The sequence below is a fragment of the Pristiophorus japonicus genome, chromosome 9 (genome assembly GCF_044704955.1).
Source record: "Pristiophorus japonicus isolate sPriJap1 chromosome 9, sPriJap1.hap1, whole genome shotgun sequence".
Taxonomy (NCBI): Eukaryota; Metazoa; Chordata; class Chondrichthyes; family Pristiophoridae; genus Pristiophorus; species Pristiophorus japonicus.
This window is the reverse complement of record NC_091985.1, coordinates 227,769,254-227,785,957: the sequence shown is the minus strand read 5'-3', so window position 1 is coordinate 227,785,957 and position 16,704 is coordinate 227,769,254. Positions and strand designations below refer to the sequence as shown.

Here is a 16,704-nt window from a genome sequence, read left to right as displayed (position 1 = left end):
GCACTTTAGGAAGGGTGTGAAGGCCTTCGAGAAGGTTCAGAAAAGATTGACGAGATTGATTCCAGGGATGAGGGACTTCAGTTGCCTGGATAGACTGGAGAAGCTGGGGTTGTTCTCCTTGGAGCAGAGACGATTGAGAGGTGATTTGATAGAGGTGTTCAAAAGCATGAGGGGTCTGGACAGAGTAGAGAGAAACTGTTCCCATTGTCGAGAACAGATGTAAGGTGATTGGCAAAAAAACAAAGACGACATAAAAAAAATCTTATTTTACGCAGCGAGCAGTTAAGATCTGGAATGCACGGCCCGAAAGGGTGATGGCCGCAGACTCAATTCCGGCGTTCAGACCAGAGTGGGATCAGTGGGTAAAGGAGAGCCAATTGCAAGGGTTGGGACTTCCTGAGCTGCTCTGGCAGGGAGCAGGCATGGGCTGCACGAGCCGAGTGGCCTCCCTCTGTGATGTCACCATTCTCTGATTCTGTGCCTGAGCCCGAAACCGGCGGAAGTCCCGCCCCTCGGGCCCTCCGATTGGTTGGCGGACCTGCCGACACCGCAGTCCTCCAAGTTCCGCGCACTCTCCCCCTACTGGTCGAAGTTCATGTCAGTCACCGCCGTGGCGTGGATCACATGGCCCAGTCCGGCTCCCTGCAGGAAACCCCGTGCTGCAGCCGCTCGGTGCCGGTGAGGGGGGGGCGCTCGGACATTACGCTCGGTGCCCGGGGGACCGCGCTCGGACTCTGCGGTTTGTATTTTATTTTTTATTTATCTCCCTCCGCTATTTATATACACAAACCTCATAAAACTCACTTTCCGCCGGTGATCCGGGCTCTCGGGCGGTGCGTGTGCTGAGCATGCGCGGTGCGGGCCGAGCGCCTGTGGAGCAGGAGAGGGCGGGGCCAGGAGGCGCATGCGTAGTGTCAGACACAACTCCGCGCGGCGGCCTGAGCGCTTTCTGGAGCACGGGCGATTGTGGGTATTACAGCCGTCATTGCTGTTGGCCCTTTAAACCAACCTGTCCAGCAGCTGGGGCCTGCAAATCAGCTTCGCTGGGCTGGGAAAGGGCGACGCGAGACACTTTTTTTAATGTTTCTGCTGATGGGTTGTTTGGAAATCCCCCCGCCCCCCAAAAAGAGAAGAATTAATCTTTTTTTATGAAAATAGAGCAACTTTTGAGAAAGCAACATTATATTGGGTGGGAGGCCAGAAAGTATCAAGAAAGGATGTAGACATGAGTCAGTTGATGGGTGCCACAAGCTAGCTTTGGTTCAATGATGTTTGGTGATTATACAAAGATGGGTAGGAAAGCCAAGTTGTGAGGGCACAACAAATCTGTAAAGGGATATAGACAGGCTAAGTGAGTGGGCAAAAATTTGGCAGATGGAGTATAATGTGGGAAAATGTGAGATTATCCACTTTGATGAAAAAAAATAAAAAAGCAAATTATAATTTAAATGGAGAAAAATTACAAAATGCTGCTGTACAGAGAGACCTGGAGGTTCTCGTGCATGAAACATAAAAAGTTAGTATGTAGGTACGACAAGTAATGAGGAAGGCAAATGGAATGTTGGTCTTTATTGCAAGGGGGATGGAGTATAAAAGCAGAGAAGTCTTGCTACAACTGTACAGAATATTGGTGAGGCCACACCTAGAATACTGTGTACAGTTTTGGTCTCTTTTTTTATTTAAGGAAGGATATACTTACATTGGAGGCAGTTCAGAGGAGGTTCACTAGGTTGATTCTGGAGATGAGGGGATTGACTTATGAAGAAAGTTTGAGTAGGTTGGGCCTAAACTCATTGCAGTTCAGAAAAAAAAGAGGTGATCTTACTAAAAATATATCAGATAATGAGGGGGCTCGACAAGGTAGATGCAGAGAGGATATTTTCACTCGTGGGGAATGTAGAACTAGGGGGCATAGTTTCAGAATAAGGGGTCGCCCATTTGAACTAGAGATGAGGAGGAACTTCTGAGGTTTATAACTCTCTGGAATTCTCTTCCCCAGAGAGTTGTTGAGGCTGGGTCATTAAATATATTTAAGGTGGAGATAGACAGATTTTTGAATGATAAGGGAGTAAAGGGTAATGGGGAGCGGGCAGGGAATTAGAGCTGAGTCCATGTTCAGATCAGCCATGATCTTATTAAATGGCAGAGCAGGCTCGAGGGGCCAAATGGCCTACTCCTGATCCTATGATGTTCTTAATCCAAACCTATCCAAGTGACTGTTAATTTGTCTCTGATCACTGTTTCTAAAAGCTTTCCTACTACTGAGGTTAAACCGACTGGCATGTAGTTGCTGTGTTTATCTTTACACCATTTTTTGAATAATGGTGCAACATTTGGAATTCTAAAGTCCTCTGGCACCACCCCCATATCTATGGAGGATTGAAATATTATGGCCTGCAGCTCCGCGATTTCTGCCCTCAATTCCCTCAGCATCCTAGGATGCATCCCATCCGCTCCTGGTGATTTATCTACTTTAAGTATAGCTAGCCTTTTTAATAATACCTCTTTATCATCAATTTTTATCCTATCAGGTGTCTCCACTACCTCCTCCTTCACTGTTTCTTTGGCAGCATCCTCTTCCTTGGTGAAGACAGATGCAAAGTACTTGTTTAGTACCTCAGCCATACCTTCTGCCTCCATGAATAGGTCTCTTTTTTGGTCCTTATTTGGCCCCACCCTTTTACTATGTATATGCCTGTAGAAGTCTTTTGGATTACATAGAAACATAGAAAATAGGTGCAGGAGTAGGCTATTTGGCCCTTCGAGCCTGCACCACCATTCAATAAGATCATGGCTGATCATTCACCTCAGTATCCCTTTCCTGCTTTCTCTCCATACCCCATGATCCCTTCAGCCGTAAGGGCCATATCTAACTCCCTCTTGAATATATTCAATGAACTGGCATCAACAACTCTCTGCAGTAGGGAATTCCACAGGTTAACAACTCTCTGAGTGAAGAAGTTTCTCCTCATCTCAGTCCCAAATGGCTTACCCCTTATCCTTAGACTATGTCCCTGGTTCTGGACTTCCCCAACATCGGGAACATTCTTCCTGCATCTAACCTGTCCAGTCCCGTCAGAATTTTATATGTTTCTATGAGATCCCCTCTCATCCTTCTAAACTCCACTGAATAAAGGCCCAGTTGATCCAGTCTCTCCTCATATGACAGTCCAGCCATCCCTGGAATCAGTCTGGTGAATCTTCGCTGCACTCCCTCAATAGCAAGAACGTCCTTCCTCAGATTAGGAGACCAAAACTGAACACAATATTCAATACTGTACAACTTCAGTAAGACCTCCCTGCTCCTATACTTAAATCCCCTCGCTATGAAGGCCAACATACCATTTGCCGCCTTCACCGCCTGCTGTACCTGCATGCCAGCTTTCAATGACTGATGTACCATGACACCCAGGTCTCGTTGCACCTCCCCTTTTCCTAATCTGCCACCATTCAGATAATATTCTGCCTTCGTGTTTTTGCCACCAAAGTGGATAACCTCACATTTATCCACATTATACTGCATCTGTCATGCGTTTGCCCACTCACCTAACCTGTCCAAGTCACCCTGCAGCCTTTTAGCGTCCTCCTCACAGCTCACACTGCCACCCAGCTTAGTGTCATCTGAAAACTTGGAGATATTACACTCAATTCCCTCATCCAAATCATTAATGTATATTGTAAAGAGCTGGGGTCCCAGCACTGAGCCCTGCAGCATCCTACTAATCATTGCCTGCCATTCTGAAAAGGAAGCATTTATCCCGACTCTCTGCTTCCTGTCTGCCAACGAATTCTCTATCCACGCCAGTACATTACCCCCAATACCATGTGCTTTAATTTTGCACACCAATCTCTTGTGTGGGACCTTGTCAAAAGCCTTTTGAATGTCCAAATACACCACATCCATTGGTTCTCCTTTGTCCACTCTACTAGTTACATCCTCAAAAAATTCTAGAAGATTTGTCAAGCATGATTTCCCTTTCATAAATGCATGCTGACTTGGACCGATCCCATCACTGCTTTCCAAATGGGCTGCTATTTCATCTTTAATAATTGATTCCAACATTTTCCCCACTACTGATGTCAGGCTAACCAGTCTATAATTACCCATTTTCTCTCTCACTCCTTTTTTCAAAAGTGGTGTTACATTATCTTCCCTCCAGTCCATAGGAACCGATCCAGAATCGATAGACTGTTTGAAAATGATCACCAATGCATCCACTATTTCTAGGGCTATTTCCTTAAGTACTCTGGGATGCAGACTATCAGGCCCTGGGGATTTACCGGCCTTCAATCCCATCAATTTCCCTAACACAATTTTCCACCTAATAAGGATTTCCTTCAGTTCCTCCTACTCACTAGACTCTCAGTCCCCTTGTATTTCCGGAAGGTTATTTGTGTCTTCCTTCGTGAAGACACAACCAAAGTATTTGTTTAACTAGTCCACTATTTCTTTGTTTCCCATTATAAATTCACCTGAATCTGACTGCAAAGGACCTATGTTTCTCTTCACTAATCTTTTCTCTTCTTTTCACATATCTATAGAAGCTTTTGCAGTCAGTTTTTATGTTCCCAGCAAGCTCCCTTTCATACTCTATTTTCCCCCTCCTAATTAAACCCTTTGTCCTCCTCTGCTGTATTAAAACATTCTCCCAATCCTCAGGTTTGCTGCTTTTTCTGGCCAATTTATATGTCTCTTCCTTGGATTTAACACTATCCTTAATTTCCCTTGTTAGCCACGGTTGAGCCACCTTCCCCATTTTATTTTTACTCCAGACAGGGATGTACAATTGTTGAAGTTCATCCATGTGATCTTTAAATGTTTGCCATTGCATATCCACCGTCAACCCTTTAAGTATCACTCGCCAGTCTATTCTCGCCAATTCACGTCTCATACCATTGAAGTTACCTTACCTTAAGTTCAGGACCGTGGTCTCTGAATTAACTGTGTCACTCTCCATCTTAATAAAGAATTCTACCATATTATGGTCACTTTTCCCCAAGGGGCCTCACACAACAAGATTGTTAATTAGTCCTTTCTCATTACACTTTACCTTTTATGTTATATTCTCATATCCTCTCTTTACCCCTCTTATTTACTTTTTCACTTCCCCGCTGTCCTTTCTATATATAGTCTGAATCTCAGATGTATTAGCAACCTCACACCTGTCATGCGTGTCTTTTTCTGCTTCATCATAGTCTCTCTCTCTTGTCATCCAGGGGGCTCTGACTTTAGTTGCCCTATCTTTCCTCCTTGTGGGAATGTACCTTGAATGTACCTGAACTATTTCCTCTTTAAAATCAGACCATTGTTCCATTCCAGGTTTGCCTGCCAATCTTTGATTTCAGTTTACCTGGGCCAGATCCATTGTCATCCCACTGAAACTGGCCTTCCCCCCCCCCCCCCCCCAGTTAAACATTTTTACCCGAGATTGCTCCCTGTCCTTTTCCATAGTTAATCTAAACCTTATGATACTATAAAGAAAGAAAAGACTTGCATTTATATAGCGCCTTTCATAACCTCCAGGACATTCCAAAGTGCTTTACAGCCAATTAAGTATTTTTGAAGTGTAGTCACTGTTGTAACGTGGGAAACGCGGCAGCCAATTTGCACACAGCAAGCTCCCACAAACAGCAATGTGATAATGACCAGATAATCTGTTTTTGTTATGTTAATTGAGGGATAAATATTGGCCAGGACACCGGGGATAACTCCCCCGCTCTTCTTCGAAATAGTGCCATGGAATCTTTTGCGTCCACCTGAGAGAGCAGAAGAGGCCACGATTTAACATCTCATCTGAAAGATGCACCTCCAACAGTGCTGCACTCCCTCTGCACTGCACTGGAGTGTCAACCTAGATTTATGATCGCTGTTCCCTAAATGTTCACTTGATGACACTTGCTCCACTTGACCTACCTCATTCCCCAGAACCAGATCCAGCAATGTCTCCTCCATTGCCGGGCCAGAAACATACTGATCAAGAAAGTTCTCCCGAACACACTTCATAAATTCTTCCCCCTTCTCTGCCCTTTACACTATTACGATCCCAGTCTGTATTAGGATCGTAGAAGTCCCCCATTATTAGTACTCTATAGTTCTTGCACTTCTCTAATTCCTCTGCAAGTTTGCTCCTCCATATCTTTCCCACTATTTGGTGGACTATAGAATACACCTAGTAGTGCAATGGCACCTCTATTATTTCTTAACTCTAGCCATATTTATTCTGTCCTTGACTCCTCCAGGATATCCTCCCTCTCCAGCACTGTAACATTGTCCTTAACCAATACTGTCGCACCATCTTCTATCTTACCTTCCCTATCTTTCCTAAACACTTTATAACCAGAAATGTTTAATATCCAATCCGGCCCTTTTTTGAGCCAGGTCTCAGTTATTGCCACAGCATCATATTTCCATGTGGCTATTTGTGCCGACAGCTCACTTACCTTGTTTACTACGCTTTATGCGTTCGCATCCATGCACTGCAGACCCATCTTAGCCCAGCCAGTATTCTCTTAGTTTTGCCCCACTTAATACCTCACTATTTCTTACTTTAGTGCTCTCTGCCTCTCCCAATCCTTTGAGCACTTTATTTCCCCTTTTGAATGTTACATGCTGGTGCCCATCCCCCTGCCAAATTAGTTTAAACCCTCCCCAACAGTACTAGCAAACCTCCCCACGAGGATATTGGTACCGGCCCTGTTGAGGTGCAACCCGCCCGGCTTGTACAGGTCCCACCTCCCATATAGCCGGTCCCAATGCCCCAGGAATCTAAAGCCTTCCCTGGTGCACCATCTCTCCAGCCACGCATTCATCTGCTCGATCCTCCTATTTCTGTATTCACCCATACGTGGCATTGGGAGTAATCCAGAGATTGCTACCTTTTGATCTCTTTTTAATCTCTTTCCTAGCTCCCTAAAATCTGCCTGCTGGACCTCATCACTCTTTCTACCTGTGTCGTGGTATCAGTATGGACCACGACCTCTGGCTTTTCACCCCTCAGAATGTCTGCAGCCGCTCAGTGACATCCTTAACGCAGGCACCAGAAAGGCAACATAACATCCTAGAGTCACATTTGTGGCCGCAGAAACGCCTGTCTGTTCCCCATACTATCGAATCCCCTACCACTATTGCGCTCCCACACTTATTCCTTCCCCCCCCCCCCCCCCCCTGCCCGCCACTACCCCTGTACAGCTAAGCCACCCATGGTGCTGCGGATTTGGCTCTGGCTGTACTCCCCGGAGGAACCATCGCCCCCACCAGTACTCAACAGATTATTGGTTGGAGAGCGAGATGCACTTGGGGAACTCCTGCACTACCTGCCTGGTCAAGGGATACAATCTACATGGCTGGAGTTAAGAACTAATAGAGGTGCCATTACACTACTAGGTGTATTCTATAGACCACCAAATAGTAGGAAAGATATGGAGGAACAAATTTGCAGAGAAATTAGATAGGTGCAAGAACTATAGATTAATAATGGGGGATTTCAACTATCCTAATATAGACTAGGATCGTAATAGTGTAAAGGACAGAGAAGGGGAAGAACTTCTGAAGTGCGTTCAGGAAAGCTTTCTTGAGCAGTATGTTTCCGGCCAGACGAGGGAGGAGGCATTGCTGGATCTGGTTCTGGGGAATGAGGTCGGTCAAGTGGAGCAAGTGTCAGTAGGTGAACAGTTAAGGAACAGTGATCATGGTGTCATAAGGTTTAGATTAGCTATGCAAAACCATTAATATACATCAAGAATATATTTTCCTGATGTACGTTAATGACTTGGACGTGGGTGTGCAGGGCACAATTTCAAAATTTGCAGGTGACACAAAACTCGGAAGTGCAGTGGGAAGACCTAGGCTGGTGAAATGGGCGGACACGAGGCAGATGAAATCTGACGCAGAAAAGTCTGAAGTAATACACTGTGGTAGAACGGATACGAGACGGAAAGCACAATTTGTAATCAAATATCACATCAAGTTTGCGAACAGACTTTGTCAGTCTCAGACAGTTGCCAGCGAGAGAGAGATCAAATCAGTGGAAAGGGACTGGAGGTTGTGGCATGACTCGAAGACAATGGCTTCAGTCTGCCCGATATTTAATTGGAGAAAATTTCTACTCGTCCAGTGCTGGATGTTGGTCAAGCAGTCCGATAGTATGTATAGTATATATTCAGGTAGCAGAATGGATGGGAATATTGCCACAAAACAGAAATCAGAGTGTGGACATTTCTCGGACTGGTGAAACGTGAGAAGTGGTGTCCCACAGGGATCTGTACTGCTGGGACCAGTGCTGTTTACCATGATTTAGATTCAGAGCTTGGAGTATGGTGTATGAATTTGAAATTGACAGCAAATTGGGTGGTAGAAAGAGTGAGGAGAGGAAATATAAACCTGAAGAGGGTGCACAAACAGAGAGACCTGGGGTATATGTGCACAAATCATTGAAGGTGGCAGGGCAGGTTGAGAAAGCAGTTGCCAAAGTTTGCAGGATCCTGAACTTCATAACTAGAGGTATAGAGTACAAAAGTGTGTAAATTATGATGAACCTGTTTAAAACACTGGGTTCAGCCCCAACTGGAGTATTGTATCCAATTCTTGGCACCAAACTTGAGAAGGTCTTAGTGAAGGTGCAGGAAAGATTTACGAGAATTATTCCAGAAGTGAGGGACTTCGGTTACGTTGATAGATTGGAGAAGTTTGGGGGGGGGTTGTTCTCCTTAGAGCAGAGAAGGTTGAGAGGAGATTTGATAAAGCTATTCAAAATTATTTACACACCGAGTGGTCAAGATCTGGAAAGCACTGCCTGAAATGGTGATGGAGACAGAATCAATCTTATCTTTCAAAAGGGAGTTGGTGAAGTATCCGAAGGGGAAAAGTTTGCAGGAGGGGGAGAGGGACTAGCTGAGAGTGAGCGTGGGTTCGAAGGGTCGAATGACCTTTTACGCTGTAACCATTCTATGATTCTAAGTTGTTGTTTCTCTGCTGGACACTGGGACCCTGAAGCCCAGGAAATGTTGGGGCCAATTTCCAAAAGATTGGGCAAGGAGAACATAAGAAATAGGAGCAGGAGAGGCCATTCAGCCCCACGAGCCTGCTCCGCTGTTCAGTAAGATCATGGCTGATCATCCATCTCAACTCCACTTTCCTGCACTATCCCCATATCCCTTGATTCCCTTAATATCCAAAAATCTATCTCTGTCTTGAATATACTCAAAGACTGAGCCTCCACAGCCCTCTGGGGTAGAGAATTCCAAAGATTCATCACACTCTGAGTGAAGACATTTCTCCTCATCTCAGTCCTAAATTGCCAACCCCTTATTCTAAGACTGTGACCCTTGGTTCTGGACCCCCAACCAGGGGATACATCCTCCCTGTATCTATCCTGTCAAGCCCTATAAGAATTTTGTATGTTTCAATGAGATCACCTGTCATTCTTCTAAACTCTAGGGAATATATGCCTAGTCTACTCAATCTCTCCTCATAGGACGATCCCCCCCCCCCCGTCTCAGGAATCAATCTGGTGAACCTTCGTTGCACTCTCTCTATGTTAAGTATATCCTTCCTTGGGTAAGGAGACCAAAACTGTACACAATACTCCGGGTGCGGTCTTGCCAGGGTCCTGTATAATTGCATTCGGATGGCTTGACTCTTATCCTCGTATTAAAGGCCAACATATCGTTTGATTTTCTAATTGCTTGCTGTACCTGCATGTTAGGTAGATTTTAAAGAACCTCTTAAAGGAGGAAAGTGAAGTGGAAAAGTGGGGCGATTTAGGGAGGGAATTCCAGAGCTTAGGACCGAGGCAGCTAAAGGCGCGACCGTCAATGGTGGAGCAATTAAAATGGGTGATAGTCAAAAGGCCAGAATAGGCAGACTGCAGAAGTATAGGGAGGGATTATAGGGCAGGAGGAGGTTACCGAGATAGGGAGGGACAAGCCCATGGAGGGATTTGAAAACGAGGATGAGAATTTTGAAATTGGGGTGTTGCTTAACTGGGAGCCAATGTAGGTCAAAAAGGGGTGATGGGAGAACAGGACTTGCTGCGAGTTAGGACACAGGCAGCCAAGTTTTGAATGGCCTCAACTTTATAGAGGGTCGAACTAGGTAGGCCAGCTGGGAGTGCATCAGAATAGTCAAGCCTAGAGGTGATAAAGGCATGGATTAGGCTTTCGGCAGCAGATAAGTTAAGGTAGGGTGAAGACGGACGATATTATGAAGGTAGAAATGGGCGGTCTTAATAGAATGGACATGAGACGGGCAGCACAATTTGTGATCAAATATCACACCAAGTTTGCGAACAGACTTTGTCAGTCTCAGACAGTTGCCATCGAGAGAGATCGAATCAGTGGAAAGGGACCGGAAGACAATGGCTTCAGTCTGCCCGATATTTAATTTGAGGAAGTTTCTTCTCGTCCAGTGCTGGATGTTGGTCAAGCAGTCCGATAGTATATATAGTATATATTCACATAGCAGAATGGTTAGAAAGATTGCTACAAAACAGAAATCAGAGAGTAGAAGTTTAAGGATGTTTCTTGGCCTGGTGGAAAGTGAGAAGTGCTGCTGGGACCAGTGCTGCTTACCATGGTTTAGACTCAGAACTTGGAGTATGGTGTCAGAATTTGAAGATGACACCAAATTGGATGGTATAACTAACAGTGTGAGGGGCTGCGCCAAAATACAGGAAGACATAAACAGGCAGAATGGGCAGAGAAATGGGGAATGAAATTCAATATTGTGAAATGTGAGTATTACAGTAATCTGAGGTGACTTTAATCTACATATAGACTGGCCAAACCCAATTAGTAATAATACTGTGGCAGATGAATTCCTGGAGTGTGTACGAGATGTTTTTTTAGACCAGTATGTTGAGGAGCCTAGTAGGGAACAGGCTATCCTAGATTGGGTATTGTGCAATGAGAAGAGATTAATTAACAGTCTTGTTGTGCGGGGTCCTTTAGGGAAGAGTGACCATAACATGATTGAATTTCTTATTAAGATGGAAAGTGAAGTAGTCCAATCCAAAACTAGAGTTCGAAATCTAAACAAAGGAAACTACGAAGGTATGCGAATGAATTGGCTATGATAGATTGGGAAGATTCATTAACAGGTATAACAGTGGATAGGCAATGGCTAATATTTAAGGAATGAATGCATGAATTGCAACAGTTATACATTCCTGCCTGGCGTAAAAATACAAAAGGAATAGTGGCCCAACCATGGCGAAGAAAATAAATTAAGGATAGTATTAGATCCAAAGAGGAGTTATACAAAGTTGCCAGAAAAAGTAGCAAGTCTGAGGATTGGGAGCAGTTTAGAATTCAGCATAAAAGGACCAAGAGATTGATTGATTAAGAGGGGAAAAATAGAGTATGAGAGTAAACTTGCAAGGAACATAAAAACTGACTGCACAAGTTTCTACAAGTACGTAAAAAGAAAAAGATTAGTGAAGACAAATGTAGGTCCTTTACAGACAGAAACAGGAGAATTTGTAATGGGGAACATGGAAATGGCAGAATAATTAAATAAATACTTCGGTTCTGTCATCACGGAAGAGGACACACAACGTCCCAGAAATGCTAGGGAACCAAGGATCTAGTGAGCAAGAGGTATTAAAGGAAATAATAATTAGTAAAAAAATAGTGCTGGAGAAACTAATGGGACTGAAAGCAGATAAATTCTCATGGGCTGATGATCTGCATCCCAGAGTACTAAAAGAGGTAGCCATGGAAATAGTAGATGCATTGGTTGGGAGGTGTCAAATGTAACCCTACTATTTAAAAAAGGAGGGAGAGAGAAAATGGGGAACTACAGACCGGTTAGCCTGACATCAGTAGTAGGGAAAATGCTAGAGTCTATTATAAAGGATGTGATAACAGCACACTTAGATAATATCAATGGGATTAAACAAAGTCACCATGGATTTATGAAAGGAAAATCATGCTTGCAAATCTACTGGAGTTTTTTTGAAGATGTAACTGATAGAATAGATAAGGGAGAACCAGTGGATGTAGTATAGTTGGATTTTCAGAAGGCCATTGATAAAGTTCCACATAAGAGGTTAGTGTGCAAAATTAAAGCACATAGGATTGGGGATAATGTATTGGCATGGATTGAAAATTGGCTAACTAATGACAGGAAACAGAGTAGGAATAATCGGGTCTTTTTCGGGGTGGCGGGCAGTGACTAGTGGGGTACCACAGGGATCAGTGCTTGGGCCTCAGCTATTCACTATATTATTTATATATACATATATATATGATTTGGATGAGGGAACCAAATGTAATATTTCCAAGTTTGCTGACAACACAAAACTAGGTGGGATTGTGAGTTGTGAGGAGGATGCAAAGATGCTGCAAGGCCATTTAGATAGGTTGAGTGAGTGGGCAAACACAAGGCAGACGCAGTAGAACGTGGATAAATGTGAAGTTATCCACTTTGGTAGGAAAAACTTAAGGACAAAGTATTATTTAAATGGTGATGGCTTGGGAAGTGTCGATGTACAGAGGGACTTGGGTGTCCTTCTCCACCAGTCATTGAAAGCAAATATGCAGGTGCAACAAGCAGTTAGGAAGGCAAATGGTATGTTGGCCTTCATTGCAAGAGGATTTGAGTACAAGAGCAAGGATGTCTAACTACAGTTATACAGGGCCTTGGTGAGATTCCACCTGGAGTATTGTGTGCAGTTTTGGTCTCCTCACCTAAGAAAGGATATACTTGCCATAGAGGGAATGCAGTGAAGGTTCACCAGACCGATTCCTGGGATGGCAGGACTGCCATATGAGGAGAGATTGAGTCGACTAGGCCTGTATTCACTAGAGTTTAGAAGAATGAGAGGGGATCTCATTGAAACGTATAAAATTCTGACTGGGTTGGATAGACTGGATGTAGGGAGGATGTTTCCCCTGGCTGGCAAGTCTAGAACAAGGGGTCACAATCTCAGGTTACAGGGTAGGAAATTTAGGACCGAGATGAGGAGATATGTTTTCACTCAGAGGGTGGTGAACCTGTGGAATTATCTACCACAGAAGGCTTTGGAGGCCAAGTCACTGAATATATTTAAGAGGGAGATAGATAGATTTCTAGAAACAAAAGGCATCAAGAGGTATGGGGAAAAAGCGGGAATGTGGTGTTGAGATAAAGGATCAGCTAGGATCATATTGAATGGCGGTGCAGACTCGAAGGGCCAAATGGCCTACTACTGCTCCTATTTTCTATGTTTCCATGTGAGCTGGTTCATTTTGGTAGAAGAAATAAGGAGACCACTTATTCCTTTTAGAAGGGAAGAAATTAAATGGACTAGAGGTACAAATAGACCTGGGAAAACAGACACACATAATTAGAAACACAATTTGGACAGGCCATAAACAGTGCAAAGAAAATACTGGGGCTCATTTCTAGAAGTGAATACAAATACAACATTTAATCTATATTTGACCTTGGTTAGACACAGTTGGAGCACTGTGGGCAGTTCTGGGCTCCACACTACAAAAGGATATTGATGAACTGGAGAAAATGCTGAAAAGATTTCCAAGAATGTTACCAGAATTGAGTGGATGCAACTCTCAAGCAAGATTGAGCGGGCTGGGGATTGGGCTCTTTTCTCTGGAAAAGGGGAGATTAAGAAAAGACCAGAAAAATGTGAAGGGGTTTGATAGGGTAGATGTGGAGAAACTGTTTCCACTTACGGCTGAGTCAGAACAAGGAGGTAGGAACATAAAATAGTCACTGACAGATCAAATAAAGAATTCGGAGAAATTTATTTACTCAGAGGGTGGTGAGAATGTGGAACTTGCTGCCACAAGAAGTGGTTGAAGCAGAAAACATTTAAGGGGAGGCTTGATGCATCCATGAGGGAGAAGGGAATAGAGGAATATGGGGACAGGATGGGATGAGATCATTAGAGTGAGAAGAGATCCGTATGGAGTATAAACACTGGCACGGACCAGTTGGGCCGAATGGCCTGTTTCTATGTAAATTCTATATCTGTACGGCAGGGATGGTTTAATACTCGGGCCTATGGGGCCCTGGGATGGATGAATGCTCAGAACTATGTGAACCTTGCCCATGGGGTGGTTTAGTGCTTGGGCTGACTGGCCCTCCCCAGATTGGCTCACCAATTGAGGCTTTCAATGGCGGAATCTTTACCTAGAGTCCCCCGCACGGCAGAAAGTGCCCTATCAATGACAACAGGAGCCCAATGCTCAGGTGCGGGCTGGGCTGTACTCTGAGCATGTGCAGTGCCAGTGGTAGAGATGGTCTCGGGCGGAAGAGATGGTTCCCCGAGGTGGTAGGAGCTTGCGGGTGCAGGGGAGGAATTGGACCCCTAGGTGGGCTGAGCAGCTTCATGATCACTTGGTAAAGGCCTCAGGCCCCGAATAAAAGCCCGCTGGTCTTGTGTTTGCAACATGGTGATTGGCCCCGTCGTCCGGGGTAACTGACCACCATCTTGGACAAGGAGTGATCAGGGTGCCTGCGTGGCCATTTTTCTAGTGGCTTTCTCTCCAGGGACAGGCCCAAGCTACAGCGCATACGTGGCCATCTTTGTACAGGAGCAGAGAGTGGGCGGGGCTTCAGGATCCCAGTGACCAGGAGAGAAAATCTTTGCCTCATTAATTTTATTCTCACTCTGCACACAGCAGGTGTGGAACTGAACCCAACCAGAGCAAAGGAGAAAACTGGGAATGGAGTAAAGAAATGATGGAGGTGGTGTGATGGGTTTGGATTTCAGTACAGGGAGGAGGGAGAGTGTGTGGGACAGCGATTTACAGCTTTGGTGGAACAAGAGAGGAAAGAATGTTCCATAGAAACTAGGATTGTGTGTCAATTTCTATCCTGTGCTGACCTTTGTAAACTCCTTTTACAGCGTATTAGAAGGGCAAAATTTGCAGACGGGAAACTTGAACCAAACATCACATCAAGATCTGACAAGTCACTCGATTCATCAGGACCTGAATATCTGCAGCCTTTCAAAGTAGGAGAAATGTTTGTCTATTCTGTTTGTGGGAAAGGATTTCAAACATCGGTGTGACTGGAAAAGCATCAGACACATACATACCCGAGTGAGAGTGTTCCAGTGTATTGACTGGAAACAGCTTGAACCAGTTACACAGCCTGAAGAAACATTACACCATTCACAGCGGGGCGAAACTGTACACATGTTCTGTGTGTGGACGAGGCTTCAACTGATCGTCCAACCGGGAGAGACACAAGGACACCAGCACCATGGAGAATCCGTGGAAATGTGGAGACTGTGGGAAGGGATTCAATTATCCATCTGAGCTGGAAACTCATCGACGCAGTCACACCGGGGAGAAGCCATTCATCTGCCCCGTGTGTGGGAAGGGATTCACTCAGTCGTCCAGCCTGCTGACACACCAGCGAGTTCACACTGGGGAGAGGCCGTTCACCTGTCCCGTGTGTGCGAAGGGATTCGCTTGTTCATCCCATCTGCTGACACACCAGCGAGTTCACACTGATGAGAGACCTTTTACATGCTCTGACTGTGGGAAAAGCTTTAAAACCTCTCGTGAACTAACTCAACACCAGAGTGTTCACACTGGGGAGAGGCCGTTCAGTTGCTCTCACTGTGGGAAAAACTTTAAAACCTCTCGGGTACTAATTCAACACCAGCGAGTTCACACGGGGGAGAGGCCATTCACCTGCTCTGTGTGTGGTAAGGGATTCACTCAGTCATCCAGCCTCACAGAACACCAGCGAGTTCACACTGGGGAGAGGCCGTTCATCTGCTCTCTGTGTGGGAAGGGATTCACTCAGTCGTCCAACCTGCTGAAACACCAGCGAGTTCACTAATTCACCCGAGCTCCTGGCTCACCAGCATATTCACACCGGGGAGAGACCTTTTACTTGTTCCGTGTGTGGGACGGGATTCACTCGCTCATCCCAGCTCACAGCACACCAACTTGTTCACACCAATAAGGGACTGATAAAATCTTCTGACTGTGAGAAGAGCTTTAAACGTAGAAATGATCTGATTCAACAGCAGCGAGTTCACACTGGGGAGAGGCCGTGCACCTGCCCTGAATGTGGGAAGGGATTCACTCATTCACCCACCCTGCTGAGACACCAACGCACTCACACTGGGGAGAGGCTGTTCATTGCTCCGTGTGTGGGAAGGGATTCACTTAATCATCCGATCTGCTGACACACCAGCGAGTACAAGTGACTGCCGGGGTTGGATTCTGCTGTTCTCGTTGCTGTTGATCACATCCAGGACTGAAGCATTTGGGCTTGTTTCTGCTGATGTTAGTAACCCCTATAACTGGGCTGGAGTTTAATTTTCTAGATATCAGTCAAATAAATGATATTTGTTTCCGACATACAGCGAGTTGATTCCTTGATTTCTCCAAGAGGAGACTAATTGATGTCCTGTTACCGACTGTTCTATTTTTGAGCCTTTCCTCCTTTGTTAAAGGAAGACTTGTATTTATAAAGTGCCGTTCACCACTTTCCCAAAGCCCTTTACAACCAATGTAGTACCTTTTAATTGCAGTCGCTGCTGTAATGTGGGGAATGCAGCAAACAATTTGCACACAACAAGCTCCCATAAATAGCAATGTGATAATGACCAGATAATCTGTTTTAGTGATGTTAGTTGAGGGATATATGTTCGCCAGGACACCAAGGATAAGAACTCTCCATTTCTTCGAAATAATGCCATGGGATCTTTTATGCCCACTTGAGAGGTTAGATGGGGC

General features: G+C 44.9%; 1 protein-coding gene and 1 long non-coding RNA gene across 2 annotated transcripts in view; both read left to right on the top strand.

Moving 5' to 3' along the window:
- LOC139273850 (uncharacterized) overlaps window positions 1-16,704 on the top strand; it is a 697,517-nt gene that overhangs the window by 321,704 nt on the left and 359,109 nt on the right. The window lies entirely within an intron of this gene.
- On the top strand, window positions 661-16,273 carry LOC139273837 (zinc finger protein 239-like). Its single transcript, XM_070890914.1, has 2 exons — window positions 661-739; window positions 14,853-16,273. Exon 2 carries the CDS (start codon window positions 15,212-15,214, stop codon window positions 15,797-15,799), a length of 588 nt encoding a protein of 195 aa, XP_070747015.1. The 5' UTR covers window positions 661-739; window positions 14,853-15,211; the 3' UTR covers window positions 15,800-16,273.